Source organism: Telmatherina bonti (genome assembly GCF_933228915.1).
Source record: "Telmatherina bonti genome assembly, chromosome: 9".
NCBI classification, from domain to species: domain Eukaryota; kingdom Metazoa; phylum Chordata; class Actinopteri; order Atheriniformes; family Telmatherinidae; genus Telmatherina; species Telmatherina bonti.
In genome coordinates, this window is record NC_136627.1 from 28,014,677 (window position 1) to 28,029,624 (window position 14,948).

The following is a 14,948-nucleotide window of genomic DNA, read 5'->3' on the forward strand; positions in this document are numbered from 1 at the left end:
CTGCACCTGACAGACTGAATCAGGGTGAAGCGGGGAGCCGCTGCTGCCGCGTCGCTCCTCTCTCTCTCAGCACGGTGCCTTTAAACAAAAGCAGTGAAACCAACAACCGAGCCCTCGTTCACCTGTGCAAAGTATACAGCGGAGCTCCGAGCCGCTCGTGCCCCATCATACTTTAAGCATGTGTTGTATCTGTGCAGACTTTGCTCACATGTCATGCCCACCCTGCTCTCACGCGCTCCTCTTCGCCGCTAACATCAACACGAGGCAGAGTTGAGCCTTTAAACAAGCTCGGCTTCTGCAGCTCGACTGCCTCCAGCGGTGCGCGCGCGTCCGCTGAAGGGCGCCCGTCCTCTTCATGGACACCAGTTTTAGCATCGATCAAGTGTTTTAAAATAAGAATTAAGGCAGCTGTTCTGTTGTCTTGATCATGCTGTAAAAACAGCAAGAAATGCTATGGTAAGGGTAACTATTGGTCATAAGCACGATAGTTTAAAGAACTTTGAGTGCATCTGTTTGAGCAGAAGTTTAATACAGCTTAGGCTATATGAGATTTTTTTTAAAAGCTCACATGGGTGTGGTTGGCCATATCTACTGTACAAATATATCATTTTTAAAAACTATAGAGAAAGAGACTGTGAATCTGGAGTTATCACACCATTTGTCATCAAATGGTCAAAATCCGATGTGCTTTGTCATGTAACCCGTGTTGAATTATGAGACATCACAATGACATCCATAGATTTCTCCTGGGAAAATCTTTTGTTATTTCGACATTAAATCTAAAGAGAAGCATGAATGGTGTTGGCAAACAACCCTTATTTCTTTACATTTTCCAAGGAGCTAGATTTGTCATCTTTAAAGGGAGTGTTGGTGAAAAGTTCTCCAGGATTCCTGAAGGTCTTTCAGATCTTTCGTTTGCATGTAATATGCTTTTACCATATAATTTTAGTTCGGTTGTACTGTGTTTTTATTTGTTTGGGGTTTTTTTTACTTATCTTTTGTTAACCAAAATAACAATGAACTATGAATCATTCAAGCATAAAAAGACACCTAATCGGGGGAAGAACCAGTGTTGTGTCTACACAAGCTAATAGATAACCTGACCATGGGAATTTTAAGATGTATCTTTAAAATGGCAAAGGTAACACAATTTGACAGGTATAGCAAAGGGTTTTTGTGGGGTTTTTTTTTTTTTTTTTTTTTTTTTTTTTTTTGTATAGTTGGGGGTTTTTTTACCCAAGAAAGCTACCAGAAGAAAAACCCAATATTTTTCACATGGTATAAAGTGTGCCTTTTAAAAAATTGATGAAACAGTATAAGTGGAGCAGAACAGAAGAAATGACAAGCTAAAAAAAAAAAAAACTGCAACAAGACCTGAAAGATGCCACTGGCTTTGCAATTGATCCATCTGCTGTTCGCTGAAACGTTCTTAGAAATGGTCTCTATGGAAAGATGACTGTCAAAAAGGCATTTTAAGACAAAAAAAAAGCATTGGAGAATAAGTCAATCAATCAATCAATCAAATTTTATTTATAAAGCGCTTTACAACAACCTTAGTTGACCAAAGTGCTGAACAAAGATAAAAAACAAGTAAAAATATAAAATAGCAGTTCATTCACATGTAAAAATCTCAACAGCCAAAGGCTGATCTAAACAGATGAGTCTTCAGCCTGGCCTTAAACAGAGGCAGGTCCATGATGGAGCGTAACTCCAGAGGCAGAGAGTTCCAGAGTTTGGGCCCTGCCACTGCGAAGGCCCGATCGCCCCACTGTTTATACCTAGACCGAGGGACCACCAGGAGGTGCTGATCAGAGGAGCGCAGGGCTCTGCTGGGCTGGTGAGGAGTCAGGAGGTCACAAAGGTACGGAGGTGCAAGGCCATGGATGGAGCAGAAAACAAACAGAAGGATTTTGAACTGAATTCTGAACTGAACCGGGAGCCAGTGTAGAGAGAACAGTACAGGGGAGATATGGTCATGTTTGCGTGTGTTGGTGAGAAGGCGGGCAGCTGCATTCTGCACAAGCTGTAGACGGTGCAGAGAAGCCTGGCTGAGTCCAATGTAGAGGGCATCGAGGTATGCCAAAGGACACAAAACTGGGACTGTGTCATGATATGACGTTTCATGTTGTGTTTTGTCTTATGTCTTTAGTTCTAGTTTCTTGTTTTATTTTGTAGTTTTTCCCTGTTCAGTTCCCTTGCCTTGTTTTTGGTGTAGCGTTTGTCCCTGTTCATAGTTTTCACCTGGTCTCGTCAGTTCATCCATTTCAACTGTGTCTTGTTTTGTTCCCCAGTATTTATAGCCCCTGGTTTCAGTTCTCTTTGCTGATTCATTGTCTTTGTTCGTAGTTGTGTTAGTGTTTGCTTCAGTACACTTCAGTTCAGTTCAGTTCAGTTCAGTTCAGAGTTATATCACTAAAACTTCTTCATTCTGCATTCCTGGCTCCTCCTGTTCCTGTATTTGGGTCCTCACCTCCACCACAACCCGTAACAGACTGAAAATCAGTGTCAACAGGTCCTACGGACAGATAAATTCTCCCCAGAGCCCAGACCTCAGCATCACTGCAGCAGGATGACATCATCCTGACAGATAACAGAACAAAAGGAAACATTTAAAGAAGAGCTTTGAAAAGTTATTCAGGAAACCTGGACAACAATTCCTGAAGACTTCTTCAAAAAACTACAATCATGCATGGTTAAGAGATCTCAGGTGGTGTTAAAGAGTAAAACTGCTCAGATCAAATATTTACTTCCAAGATCTTTAAGTGGACAACCTCTGTTTTCAGCTTACAAACTTGTACATTTATATTTGCTCATTTCATAAAATTGCTGCAACTATTTCCTGTTTCTCTTTCCAGAAGCTACTTATGATTGACTCAAGTCTTTTGCACTGTTCTGTGTGTCCAACATTATTTCAGACATTATAAAGGACATCACTATAAAACAAAAATAAAACCCATTTGTCTCTTAATGTCTGCTATCCTGTAGATTTTACTGTATAGGATGTGGTTGACGTCTGCTTTGTAGGAAAGCATGCTGAATGCTGTGAGATATGAAGAGGAAGAACAGAAAACTCTAAATCAGGGTTGAGGTGTGAGAGCCATCACCCCTGTCAACTATCCATCACTGAAGCAGCAGGTGCTACCTTGGTCACGCAGGGGCAGTCAACCAAGCAGAAGGAAAAAAAACTGAATCTTTGAAAGTATGGTGCTTTCCAGCAATGAACTGAAGCTTCTGAGTCATTCTCCCTTCATTTTAAACCCTTTAAATCCACTTGTGAGATACACTTTAATCTGACAGATGTTTTAGCTAATGGGTGCCTCTAATTCGTTCTTAGACATATTTCGGCCTGCATTACTGCAATGCTTGACCGGAATTGCTGTAAAATAGCTTTTCTCACACATTACATCAGTGTATACGAAGCGGTCATGGTAACACCTGCTGTTTTTATTCCTCACTTCATCACACGTAAGATCACACAGCTCCGCGAGGACACATGCTCACACAAATTAATATTGATAGAGGAAAACGCCTGTGGCTTAGCCATCACCCAGGAATCCAAAAGTTGGACATGCTACATTACCAAAGTCCAATAGGAATACGCGCAGCCAATTTCTGACAATGCACTTGTGGTGCAAAACACTGAGCCTAAAATTAATTCAGAAGGCCTTAAGGCCAGAAAGACAGATAGCACTGATTACACCAAATGGCTGCACTGACAGGATCCGAGTAAAGAAAGAAAGTGCTAATTAAATTAGGTGCTTTTTCTTTTTTAAGAAACATCCTCCCTATGCCTTTGAAGACAGAACCTAAACACTGAAACTGTCTGCTTCCATACATCGGAGACTGATGTTATTCATGACATCCTGTATTCTATCAAAAGCAAATCACAAAATAAATATATGTTCACTACAACAAACGTCATTGTTTTCAAAAAGGAGAATGTCTGGACGGCAGTCATTCATTGTAATCATGACAAAAAGCGAATAGAGTATAGGCATACAGAAACACAGCCAAGTAGAGATATTTATAACCACTGTGGGGCTTTTTGAAAATGGAAGCAAGAGCTGCCTGAGCAGCACAAAGCTCCGTAAGAGCTATTAAAGAGTCACAGAATACAGTAGATGGCAGTCAGCAAAACAAGTTTACTGCCTGAGGTGCACATTTGTTGTTTTTCCCGGTTGGAGGAACTTTGTGAGTGTGGAATTGTGTTTTACATGATGGTATGAAACATTTTTTCAGAAATAAGAACTATTCCTGTCTTTATAGTTGTCTCTTTCGCACAAGGTGAAACAGTGACTGTCCTCTTTTCATTATTTTGCAGGTACTGTTATGTGCTAAGTGTTTGGTTGTTTAAAAGTAATCTACAGTACATTATAGTCTTGCAGCGGAAAGCCCTCATTGTGTTGATATGACCCCTTTTGTCGTAGGACTGTGAAATTTTGACAAGCATTGTAAGCAGGTAGTGAATTTTTAGGTTGAAAATGGAAACGTTTGTATAAAATGGCAATGTTGAAGGGTCTTTTTGCCCACTCTACATGTATATATCTACCAGTAGGCAACAGGACCAAAATAATGATGTAATCTTCTTTTGAGCTTCTCATCCCAGATTTTTTGTCAGAAAATTATTTAACTCATTTAGAAGAAAATGCTTATATTTGGAGAGCAGTGGATGGAGATAGACTAAATCCAATTATATCTCTATTTTAAGTTTATTACCTTTGCAGGACTTTACAAATGCAAAGGGGAAAAACAAAGAATCACTCTGGGATGCTGAAACTGACAGTAAACTCTTCCATCACAATGCCAGCCTCTGCAGCCACCACAATGGTGATTCTGCCGGGTCCCCTCCCATCTGACCTACAGAACCGCAGTCTGTGGTGCTGGAAGTGTGTGATGCTGTAGTATATGTCTGAGATTGGTTTTGGTCAAATTCCTGCATATTTATTAATCTAGGTTTTGGCTAGAAGCAGAAAAAAGCACAGGGAAGTTTGTAAATGCAAAATGGTTGGAAAAATGAAAAACTGCATGCATCATCTGCAAAAACCACACAAGCAGCATACAGTTAAACTCTGCTCCTATATGGTTCTATGAAAGATAAATTTCTAATGTTGATGTGTTGTTTCTAATGAAGTTCTCATTAATAAAAATCAATAGATATGAAAAATGGCTTCATTCTAATATTTGTTTACATTTTTATGTTCATATGTGGTTTATATTTGATTTTCCTTTTGTTTTTAATTACATTTAATTATAAAACAGAGAATGAGCAGCACTTAAATTTATAAATTTTATGTAATAAAAGGAAAGGGCAAATAGTAATCGCATGTGCTGTTTAAATAGCTTGTAATAAGGATGACGTAACCCTCACTGGAGTATTGAATTGATTTTTTGATTTAGAAACCGAACCAACGCACTGGCCCTCTAGGCCCATTAACACTGGATGCCATTAAAAAACATGAACACCTTGCAAGACGTAATGTTCATGCATTACCTCAGCCATGATAATCAAAGACAATGTCATATTATATAAATTCATGTGACAAAGTACAGCCAATCGATACGTTTTTCACAAATTCATATGAATGAAATAATAATGCCTTCTTCATCAACCATTTGTTTGAAATGTTTTATATGATTGACCTGTCTTGTTATCAGCAGGCTTAACTCTTTATGCGCTGTATTATGTCCACTTTGACTTAACCAAAAGATAACCTTCCAATTTTTCTCTTTGAAACAGAGCTTGGTGGAATACAGGCTGTGTTTATAGTAGATTTATCATATACTCAACCCTATAAAGCCAAATAGATATTTCACACAGTTTTTTGTGGCATCACTCTATAGTGATGCCACTTTACTTTGAGTCCTGTTGAAGACCATCTGATACTTGTCTTCTGTTCCTAGGTACCAGAAAGTGGAAGGTTAAACTACAATAATTTGGAAATATTGAATGGTTAATTTTGTTTTTCATTTCATTAAAGGTCCAAGTAAAGACCGCAAATTAAAAATTTTGATTTCTTACCAGGCTTCAAAGGGCTAAACGGCCTGCCTGAGGATTAAACTCTCATTTTGTGTCAGACAGCCTCACATAGTCTTCCGGTCCTCTTTTATTTGAGGCAGAATTCACAGCAGATTTAACAATAGCACGCTGTCTGGTCCTTGAAGCAGTGAAGCAGCTATAAGCCGGAGCATTTCCACCTCCATGCCTCATTTGATTTGGTTTTTATCCCAAAATCTTTGGTCTTGGTCCACATGTTTACGGCAAACTTCACTTTTTGGTTTCAAGCTGTGTTTGGACATGAAGCTTTCTCACAGCACATCCTTCATTCTGATCATTTGAGCAACCTTTAAGCGATTGTTGACACATGCACTTCCCAACCAAAGCAGCAGAGTTACCTGTAGATCTTCTTTTGATATTATAGGTGACTTGGAGACTTGAGAACTAGCATCTTGACATCAAACACTTCAGTGCACTTCTGCAACAAGAAGACCACGTCCTAGACGACTGAAGTTTGAATGAGACATAGCACATCTGCTGCTCCCTGAGGAGCTTCTTTATTTCTACCAAAGCTGGAAACTCATATTCAAAGTGTTGACTCTGTGCTAGAGGTGAAACGATTTTTTTCTGTGAAAGATAGATCAATTTGCTTCAAAGTTTGTCGCCTTTCAAAAATGTCTGGTTCTTGAAAGCACCATTGTCGTCACTGTGTAAAAGATAAATTAATTGCATTTGCATTGACTTCTCAAAGTACTTACATCACAAAATATATTTTTTATAAATCTTCATTATTTCTGTTTTTATTAGATGTGGCAATCAAAAAGTAAAATGCTTTGATCCCTTCCAGCATCCAAGAATTGAAATGGGATTTAGCTGTTATTTATAGGCTGATCGCCTATTGTATTGATGAAGTTGGGAGTGAATGAGTAAAAAAACAGGAAAACAATAAAATGTTCATCTTTCTGCCTTGAATCTACTTTTATATAAAAATGAAAAATTGTGAATTTTCTGAGCCTCCTCCTCTGCATCTTCTCTTCATCACACATGTATTTGCTTCAGTTTGACAAAGTTTCATCATGCACAAATGAAAGCTCAGCGCCCCCCCCCCCCCTTTCCTTTAAATAAGTTTTCACTTATTTAAAGGAAAACAAGAAGATTTGCATGACAAACAATTTGGCAATGATTGTCATCTTTTGATACATTAGATCCAACAGAGAGGGAGCTGATGCCTCTGCCTCTAAATGCAGGAGAATAAAGAAGAATAACTATTAAACCATAAAAACCATCTGGCATAAAGACTGACCATCCGCTGGAAAGTAAAAAAAAAGAAAAAGACAGGCACACTGTACACACATGGAAAAGTGCCCCCTTGGTGTATCATGAATGTGCTGCAGTCAGCTGCTTCCTGATGATGTGAAATTAGGCCTGATAATGACTTGATGCTGGCTGGAGGCAAGGTCTAACCTCTTAGAACCTTAGAAATGATAATCATTGGCTAAATAATGCTAATTCTGGTCTTTTCACACAGACGTGCTTATGCAGATTAGTTCAAGCGGTTTAGGTTCACTACAGTTCAGCAGAGCAAAAAAATTCTTCACTTTTTGAACAAGGCTCACAATACAAAATAAAATATATCAAGCAGATAATAGATTTTACTATTCAATGTTTTACTGGTGTGAAAATGAATATGGAAAAATTTAACCCATAAATGTGAAAAAGCCTCAAAATTTACTGCCTTAAAATGTTTCCAACACAAATGTCAGATCAAAGTAAATAGAAATGTAAAATAAAATGTCTTTTATGCAACAACACCTCTGTTGCTCTGAATTGACTGATCTCCATTTGTTGGAGGTCGAAAAGCAGAAATTTGCACTCATCTTGCTTCTGAAAGCCTGCATACATTGTTATGCCCACGCAGGACCCAGCCTGAGAGAAAGCAGGGCAACTGAATCAGTGTGAGCTAATTCATTCAGTCACTGTATGAACGCTGTCGGAGGTTGGTCCCCACAGGCAGGAGTAACATCTGCATGTGTCCCCTCTGTTCTGTGCGCATGGCTTTCATGTTGCTCTCAAGGGAGTCCGACATTTTCCAAGTGTGCCGAGTATGTCTTGTTTATTTTTCCCTCAGAGTTGACACTTATCACTATAATTATGCAGGCTTCAGTTGTCAGTACAAATAAATAAACTAGAAGCTACATTTTATTTTGATCATCATGAAGTGGTACGGAAATCATTTTAAATTGAACAGAAAAACTCTTTCATAGTGCTTTATTGGGAAAACATATTAAATAGTAATAGAGAAAATATTATGCAGCATTGACACTCTTTATTTAGACGTTAAAAGCAAAAACAGGAAATCAAATTACACCCGATTAAGCATATGATGTCCTTGGCTTCCTACACTTTTTGATGAAGGCTGTATGCAATTAATTCATTTCCGTGTTCCGATGTGAAAATAGAAAGTGTGAGTAATCCTCAGAGATATTCAAACCAAGTGCAAGGGGGAAAGCAGTAATCTTATAATCCCCTGCAATGTCCTAATGGTCTCTTCAAGCTTATCTAGCCCAAACTAACTTTCCCAGAGGGACTCAATCACGGATACAAATGGGCCATAAAGAGTGATGAGACCAATGCTCCCTGTACAATCTAACAATCTCATCTGGAGCATGATTCTTTGAAAACATTTGAAATCGCTGTAAAATCCTCATATGCTCTCTTCTTAAAAGGCTAAATACATATCCAGACCAAACGTCCACAAAAACAAAATAGTTCATTCAAAAAAATCAAATTTCCACAAATAAAATGTACAAAGCTCTAGAAAAATAAATAATCTAGTCCAGAGTCAAACAATTGACCTGGTATTTTAAAAAAATAAACATGAGATTTTACATGCAAAATAAGCAACCAATATAGTCCTAGTTAAAAAAAAAAAAACAAAACTGCAACACACTTTGTACTGAAGCATCCAATTGACTGATCAAAGCCTCAGTTGAAGTAGGAGGAGATTAAATTGGCTGCAGGAACTCTGAGGTGAAGACGGCCTCAGCGTACTCCTCGACCACATCTTGAAACTCGGCAGCCACATCAGCCAAGGCCTCCGACAGCAGCTCCTCTGCCAAACTGTGAGACAATAAGGAACAGAGAGATTAAACGAAATGTACAGCAACGGCTCCTGAAAATCAGCCTCTTCAAAGGTTAAAGATTACAGGAGATATAATCCGCTAACATAGTTGTGACTCATGACTTATACCACAATAAATAACTGCACACACCACTGCTAATCACTTATAATCACTTCCAGTTCATGCTCAAACCTCTGAAAATAGACATCTCAACATTTGATATTCCTATTGGGTTTGGACACAATGCAAATCATATAAAACATGTAATTTGAACTTAGTATGAATTAAAATGTAAATCACAACACTCTGGCTAGTTTTCTATGATATAAAAGATTTTGGACAAACACAATTCAGCGAAATGCAAAAATGGAGATGAATGATTGTAAAGACTGGTGAGTTTGGTGCAGCAACATGCTAAAATTAAGTGTTTGAAGAGTATCTGGGTCAGCACACACACTGAGGCAGTGATGGGTAAAAACGCTCTAAGCAAGAACCCAAAAAAAAAAAAAAATCAAGGGTTATTTTCATAAAAATTCCCATAGCAAAGAGTTGCTCTGACTGACAAGATTTTAAGAAAATTCCTACATGGTGCTCTTTCATTTTCAGGCTACATCCAAAAATGTACCCTGAAAATGAAAGAGCATCCAAGCAAGGATAGAGGTCATTTCTGCAGCATCTTCAGTCTTAAAATGCTCTTAAAGTGTAAAACAAGGAGAACTAAGAGGCTTCAGAGTTTCTTAAGCAGATGGGAAAATGGGTGAAAGTAAAAAAGGAAGTAGAGATGTGCTCCTTTCTTCAGATGACGGTAGGTTATTAAAATGCTATGGATTCATTTGTGCAGGGATCGTATTTTAGACTGATCTTATTAGGGTTGCACTTACATCTCCAACACAGCGTTAAAAAGCCTCCATGCTAGAAATTAAAGCAATCTCAGTGTGAAGACTTTTTGCAACTGGGAAAATGCAACTATAAGCAGTGATGACATGGGTCTGTTAGGACCTGCTATAAATGAAGGAAAACAAACTATTTCAACAAGCTGAGGTTTGCTTGTTAGAATACAAGTCTAAAATTAATAGCATCGGATCGAAACTAAATACAGCTCTCCCGCTCATGAGTATCATATTTAATTTGCTGGTGCAGCAAAACTATTGTAATATTTTGTTGTTGTGTCTTTTAAAAGGTCAAGACAAATACTCTGCCAAACACTCTGGAAAATCTGCTGTTGAAGACTCAAGCAGCCATGAAGAGATTATAGTTAATAAACTCAGAGTCATGCTTGCTCCTCAGACAAAATTTCATATATAAACACTAATTGCGCAGCAGAAGATTTGGGTTATTTATGTACCCAAAAACAAAAAATATAAACAAAATACAAAGGAAGTGCATGTAATAGTGCTGCAATGAGAACTTAAAATAGCCTCAAAGTTGTATGTTTTCTGTTTGGGTGCTGCTTGAGTCAGTTGCAATCAGTCTGTTAGCAGACAGACTGAATGAGATGCTCCAGGTGGTGTGGCTCCGCAGCAGCACTCGGCTGCTCATTACCATCTCATCACTCAGAAAGGTTTCAGCAAAGTGTCAAAGTCCAGCAGGGGGTAAAAGCCAACATATGTGTGTTCTGTCTCCAAAAAGACTGGAATAATTGGGTGCTTCTCCTCACACAGTTATTTTTCCTTCTTTCATCTTTTGAAATCACTAAAATAAAATTACATATCCACCCCTTAAAACTGTGGTTCCTTGATTTGGGACTAATAATGAGGAAAATCCATAAGCAGTGGGACTGAACAACAGCATCCAGTTTGCAAAATACAACAAAATGTGCAACAAGAGGGGGACAAACATTTTAGAAGTTTCAAGCTACAAAACCAAACTCCGGATTCATTGTATTCAGTATTGACAAAGTTTGAACCACACTGAGGTGTGCAAATTTATGAATGTGACAAGACAACACTGTTGAACACTAAAATCACATTCCTCAAACTCTGGACAACCCTCCAGAGCAGGGACTTCCTACTGTGCATTATGTCCTTTAACATGTGGAGAGACGAAACAGGGACCCAGAAGGACAAGTCTGTTTCACTGTGGCTCTGTTTACAATTTAAAAGCAACACTTCTTTTATATAGAAAACCTTAAAAATTTTCAGTCAGACTCTTAGCAGAAGAACAAAACAGGCTGTATTGCAGGGATAAGAGGTCAGATTTCTTAAAATAGGTTGTTCCTGAATGTCAGTAGGTTCCAAAAAAAAAAAAAAAAGAGCTACAGCTCCACAATAATTGCATGCATGAACAGTTCATCATGGTTCAACAAACACGATAAAAAAAAATAAAAAAAAAGAGTAGGTTGGAGAGGTGAAAGAGGCTGTGGCTGCGACAAGTGATTCTGACATGCGAGTTTGTAAATCAAAATATATAAAACTGGTGAATCCATCAGTCGACATATCAGCGCTCCGTCTGGATCAACTAATCCTTATCAGTGTCTTGTTATTTCTTTTACCTGTCTGCAAGAGCCCAGGGGTTAAAGCTACCGATGGCATCATGAGCCACGGTGCGCAAGTATGCGCTGTAGTCTTGCTGGTAGCTACGGATGTTTCTCAGCATGCTGCCTGGCACTGAGAGAACGGTCTTCCTGGTCCCTTCTATCAGGCCAGGGATGATAGTGCTGTTTGTGGGCAGCTTCTCATCCTGGGATGCCTCCTCTGTTGGGGTGTTATCGATCGGAAAGCTGTAAAGGGGAAAGACAACATGATGAAGGCAGGAGATTCACTTTCAAACCATCTTTTCCTTTCAAAGTCTACATACTGGACAAATTGCTTGTTTCTATGGAGAATATAAAAGCTACTTTAAAAAACAATTTGAGAACATTGAAAGACCAAATATTCTTGCTGTGCCCCATTTGAGGTTGAGGATGATCAAATTAAGAGGTGTCGAGTGCAGGCCAACTCTCTTGCCTGCCCCTTGTTTTGAGTGAGCTGGGGCACAGCTGGGCATTGCCGTGGTCTGGCTTTATAATCCTCTCTGTGTGGACAAATCAGCCTGGCTCTTGCATCGGTGCTCGCTGGGCTATATTTAGTGTTGTAGCAGCTCCCAAGCAAAAAGCGTCTCTCTACTGTGCTCCAGAAGCCTCAGCTGAACTTGTTTGTTTTGACAAAAAGGGCTACAAAACATGGGGCAACCGTAAATATCAAAGAGTCACAGACAACCCTGCTCCAGTTTGAGATGGGCGGACTTACAAATCAGACAAGCATCAGAGGCTGAATGAGAAAAAGCAAATACAGTATTCTGCAAATTCGATGTAAAGTCAGAGGTGTTTTTTTTTTTCTGCCACATCCATCAATAAAACCGGGACCACTATGATATTCTATCGACAAAAGAGCATCTACAACAGCAAGAAAACATTTGCATATTAGTTAAAAGAGCAGTATGGAATGTGAATATGCAGTGTGTCGTCATTTTCTTCTCAAACTCATTAACTTTTCGACCCGCTTCAGGGATCCTCAAAGTTTTGAAGTCTTAGAGCCAACTTAGGGGAGCTGGCACATGATTGAAAAGCTGAGCAGGAGAACTGCATGCATCAAACGACCTGCACCTCATCACAGAACAGCATACTGTCAGCGACCATAAAGCCTGCCACTGTTACAGCTTTAGAGTTTAAAACTGTTAGGCTGACTGAAAACTGTGCATCCTCACATTTTGCACACTTACAGTGCCATCTTATCATTGATCTCATATTGCGGCTCAATACTAAGCTCATTTCACGCATTGATGCAATGCTGCTGTCTCTGGTGGCAAGTCATTTTTGTCCAGATGCTGTGTACAAAAACTAGTAATGAGACGGCTGTTACATGTTTTGATAAGAGCTGCTATTCCAGTACACTGCTACCACATGGAGTAAGGGCAAAGAGTTCATTTTGCTAACTTACTTTGTTCTTATGCGAAATTAAAATGATCAACATGTGTAATAGTTAATGAATAAAGCTTGTGTTAAATCCCACTGGCTCTGAAACTGCACTTTGAGAGCCTGATCCTAGATATGATGGCCATATAGAGAGCAAAACACCCTTCAACTCTCAAGTAACTTTAAGTGTTTTGACTCCCAAGCAACAGAGATAATATTCCTTCAATGGGTCCCAGGTTGGTTCAGCTCATTGAGCCCTGTCAGAGTCCAACTCAACCAGGTGGACAAAACACCTTCACTAGCTCCTCTTAGTGTAGATAAACTGACAATACAATACAACTTTATTAATAAGGCACTTTAAAAACAACAATGTTGACCAAAGTGCCACATAACGGAAGCCTTCATCATTGTGTGGTCAGTAATTAACATAAAAAAGTAGTTTGTTAAACCTCTAATAAACCAATTAATTGCCTCAATTAGTCGTTCTCAGTCAAATACTTGACCTGCAAAATAGAAAGGCAAAGTAAAACAGACTAGCACCATTAGATTACCTACTTCTTCTTCTTCTAATTTCTCTGCAAAGCTACAGCCAGCAAAGGACCTGGCAAAGCACGCCGCCATGTGTGACTTATCAAGAGGGGATGCGGGTTGCGGTGAGGAGGAATTGGAGAAATCAAAATGGTCTCGGAGACAGAAAAGGGTGACCAGAGCGATACTCATAAAATCCGTCGACGAAAAGAGAGATAAGTGTGGTGACAGGAAAATGTAAAGACTCTGCTTTCATGTTGCATTGGGGTCATTGTGAATCAGGATGAGGATGGTCGAAGCTATCACAGCTGCAAATCCGCCATTTACTAAGTAATGAAATACTTGGCCTGAAAGGAAAGACAGATGAAAGGTTTACTACACTGCTGAGAGGGACTTTCATCTTCTTCACTGATTATTTGACCTGCTGATGGAGCTGCGGCAGGTCAGTCAAAATTATCTAGCTCTGCATCTGGGTTTCTCGCCATGGATACATATAGTAAATCTTATCTTCTACTCTGCTGATGAGTTAAAAGATTAAATCTCAAAATCCATTGTTTCAGTAGTCACTCGAAAGCATTCACGCAGGCACAATCGCAAAGACAGCAAGGGTAGGAATAATGGTTGCTATTTTGGAAATGTGAATCAGGAGGACAAAGACAGAGTTCATACCGGTGATAATCAATGGATATGGGAAGAAATAAAAAACTGGATAATGTAAACAGCAGGTGCTGGAATAGACCTTGATGTTTTATATAAAAACTATGAAAAAAACCCATTTGTTATCACATCTAATCAAAGAGTTAGCTATTTTTTTGCAAACATTAGGAAAATTTTAGGGGTGTGGCGATATGCTTTTGTCCTGATTCGATTTGATTCCGATTTTTTTGGTTGTCGATTTTAATTGCAATTCTTACAATTCTTCGATTTGCTGATTTTTGTAGATTAATAACAAAAAATGTATAAAACTTTTTTTTAATGTCATTTTTCTTGATTTCAATGAGGAAAAAGCCATGGTAGCCAGACCATCATTCTGCTGCTATAATGCCTAAGAAGACAAGTAAAAAGATCAATAAAAACAGTAAAAATGACAAAAAAAATTTGTTATAATGGATTACTTTTATTTATTTGAGAAAAAAAAAATCTTTTTAAATTGTGAAGCAAAAAATCCCGATATTAGATTTTTTTATTTGATTTTAGAAAATAAACTTGATATCAAAGTGTAGGTTTTTTTTTCCTCTTGTAAATAACTGAACTGCATCAATCAGTGTTCCCCTTCCTAAGCTTTAACCACTAAAAACAGTTCTACCCAATAGCAGACTCCCAATGTCTGTCATAAATGCAGCAGGAAGGTCTTTAGTTAGAGGCAAAATAAAAGTTGACAGCTTTGTCACAGTCTTCTGAAATTTTCATG

The 14,948-nt window shown here is 38.6% G+C and overlaps 1 protein-coding gene across 1 annotated transcript in view; it reads right to left on the minus strand.

Moving 5' to 3' along the window:
- Nucleotides 1-211: 211 nt before the first annotated feature.
- Nucleotides 212-14,948, minus strand: part of kiaa0753 (KIAA0753 ortholog) — a gene marked incomplete at its 3' end in the record, with an annotated part of 32,733 nt that continues 17,996 nt past the window's right edge. Inside the window, 5 exon segments of the mRNA XM_079246016.1 lie at nt 212-430; nt 1,676-1,834; nt 8,953-9,000; nt 9,004-9,115; nt 11,609-11,836. Of these exon segments, the coding sequence (XP_079102142.1) occupies nt 212-430; nt 1,676-1,834; nt 8,953-9,000; nt 9,004-9,115; nt 11,609-11,836 (766 nt within the window).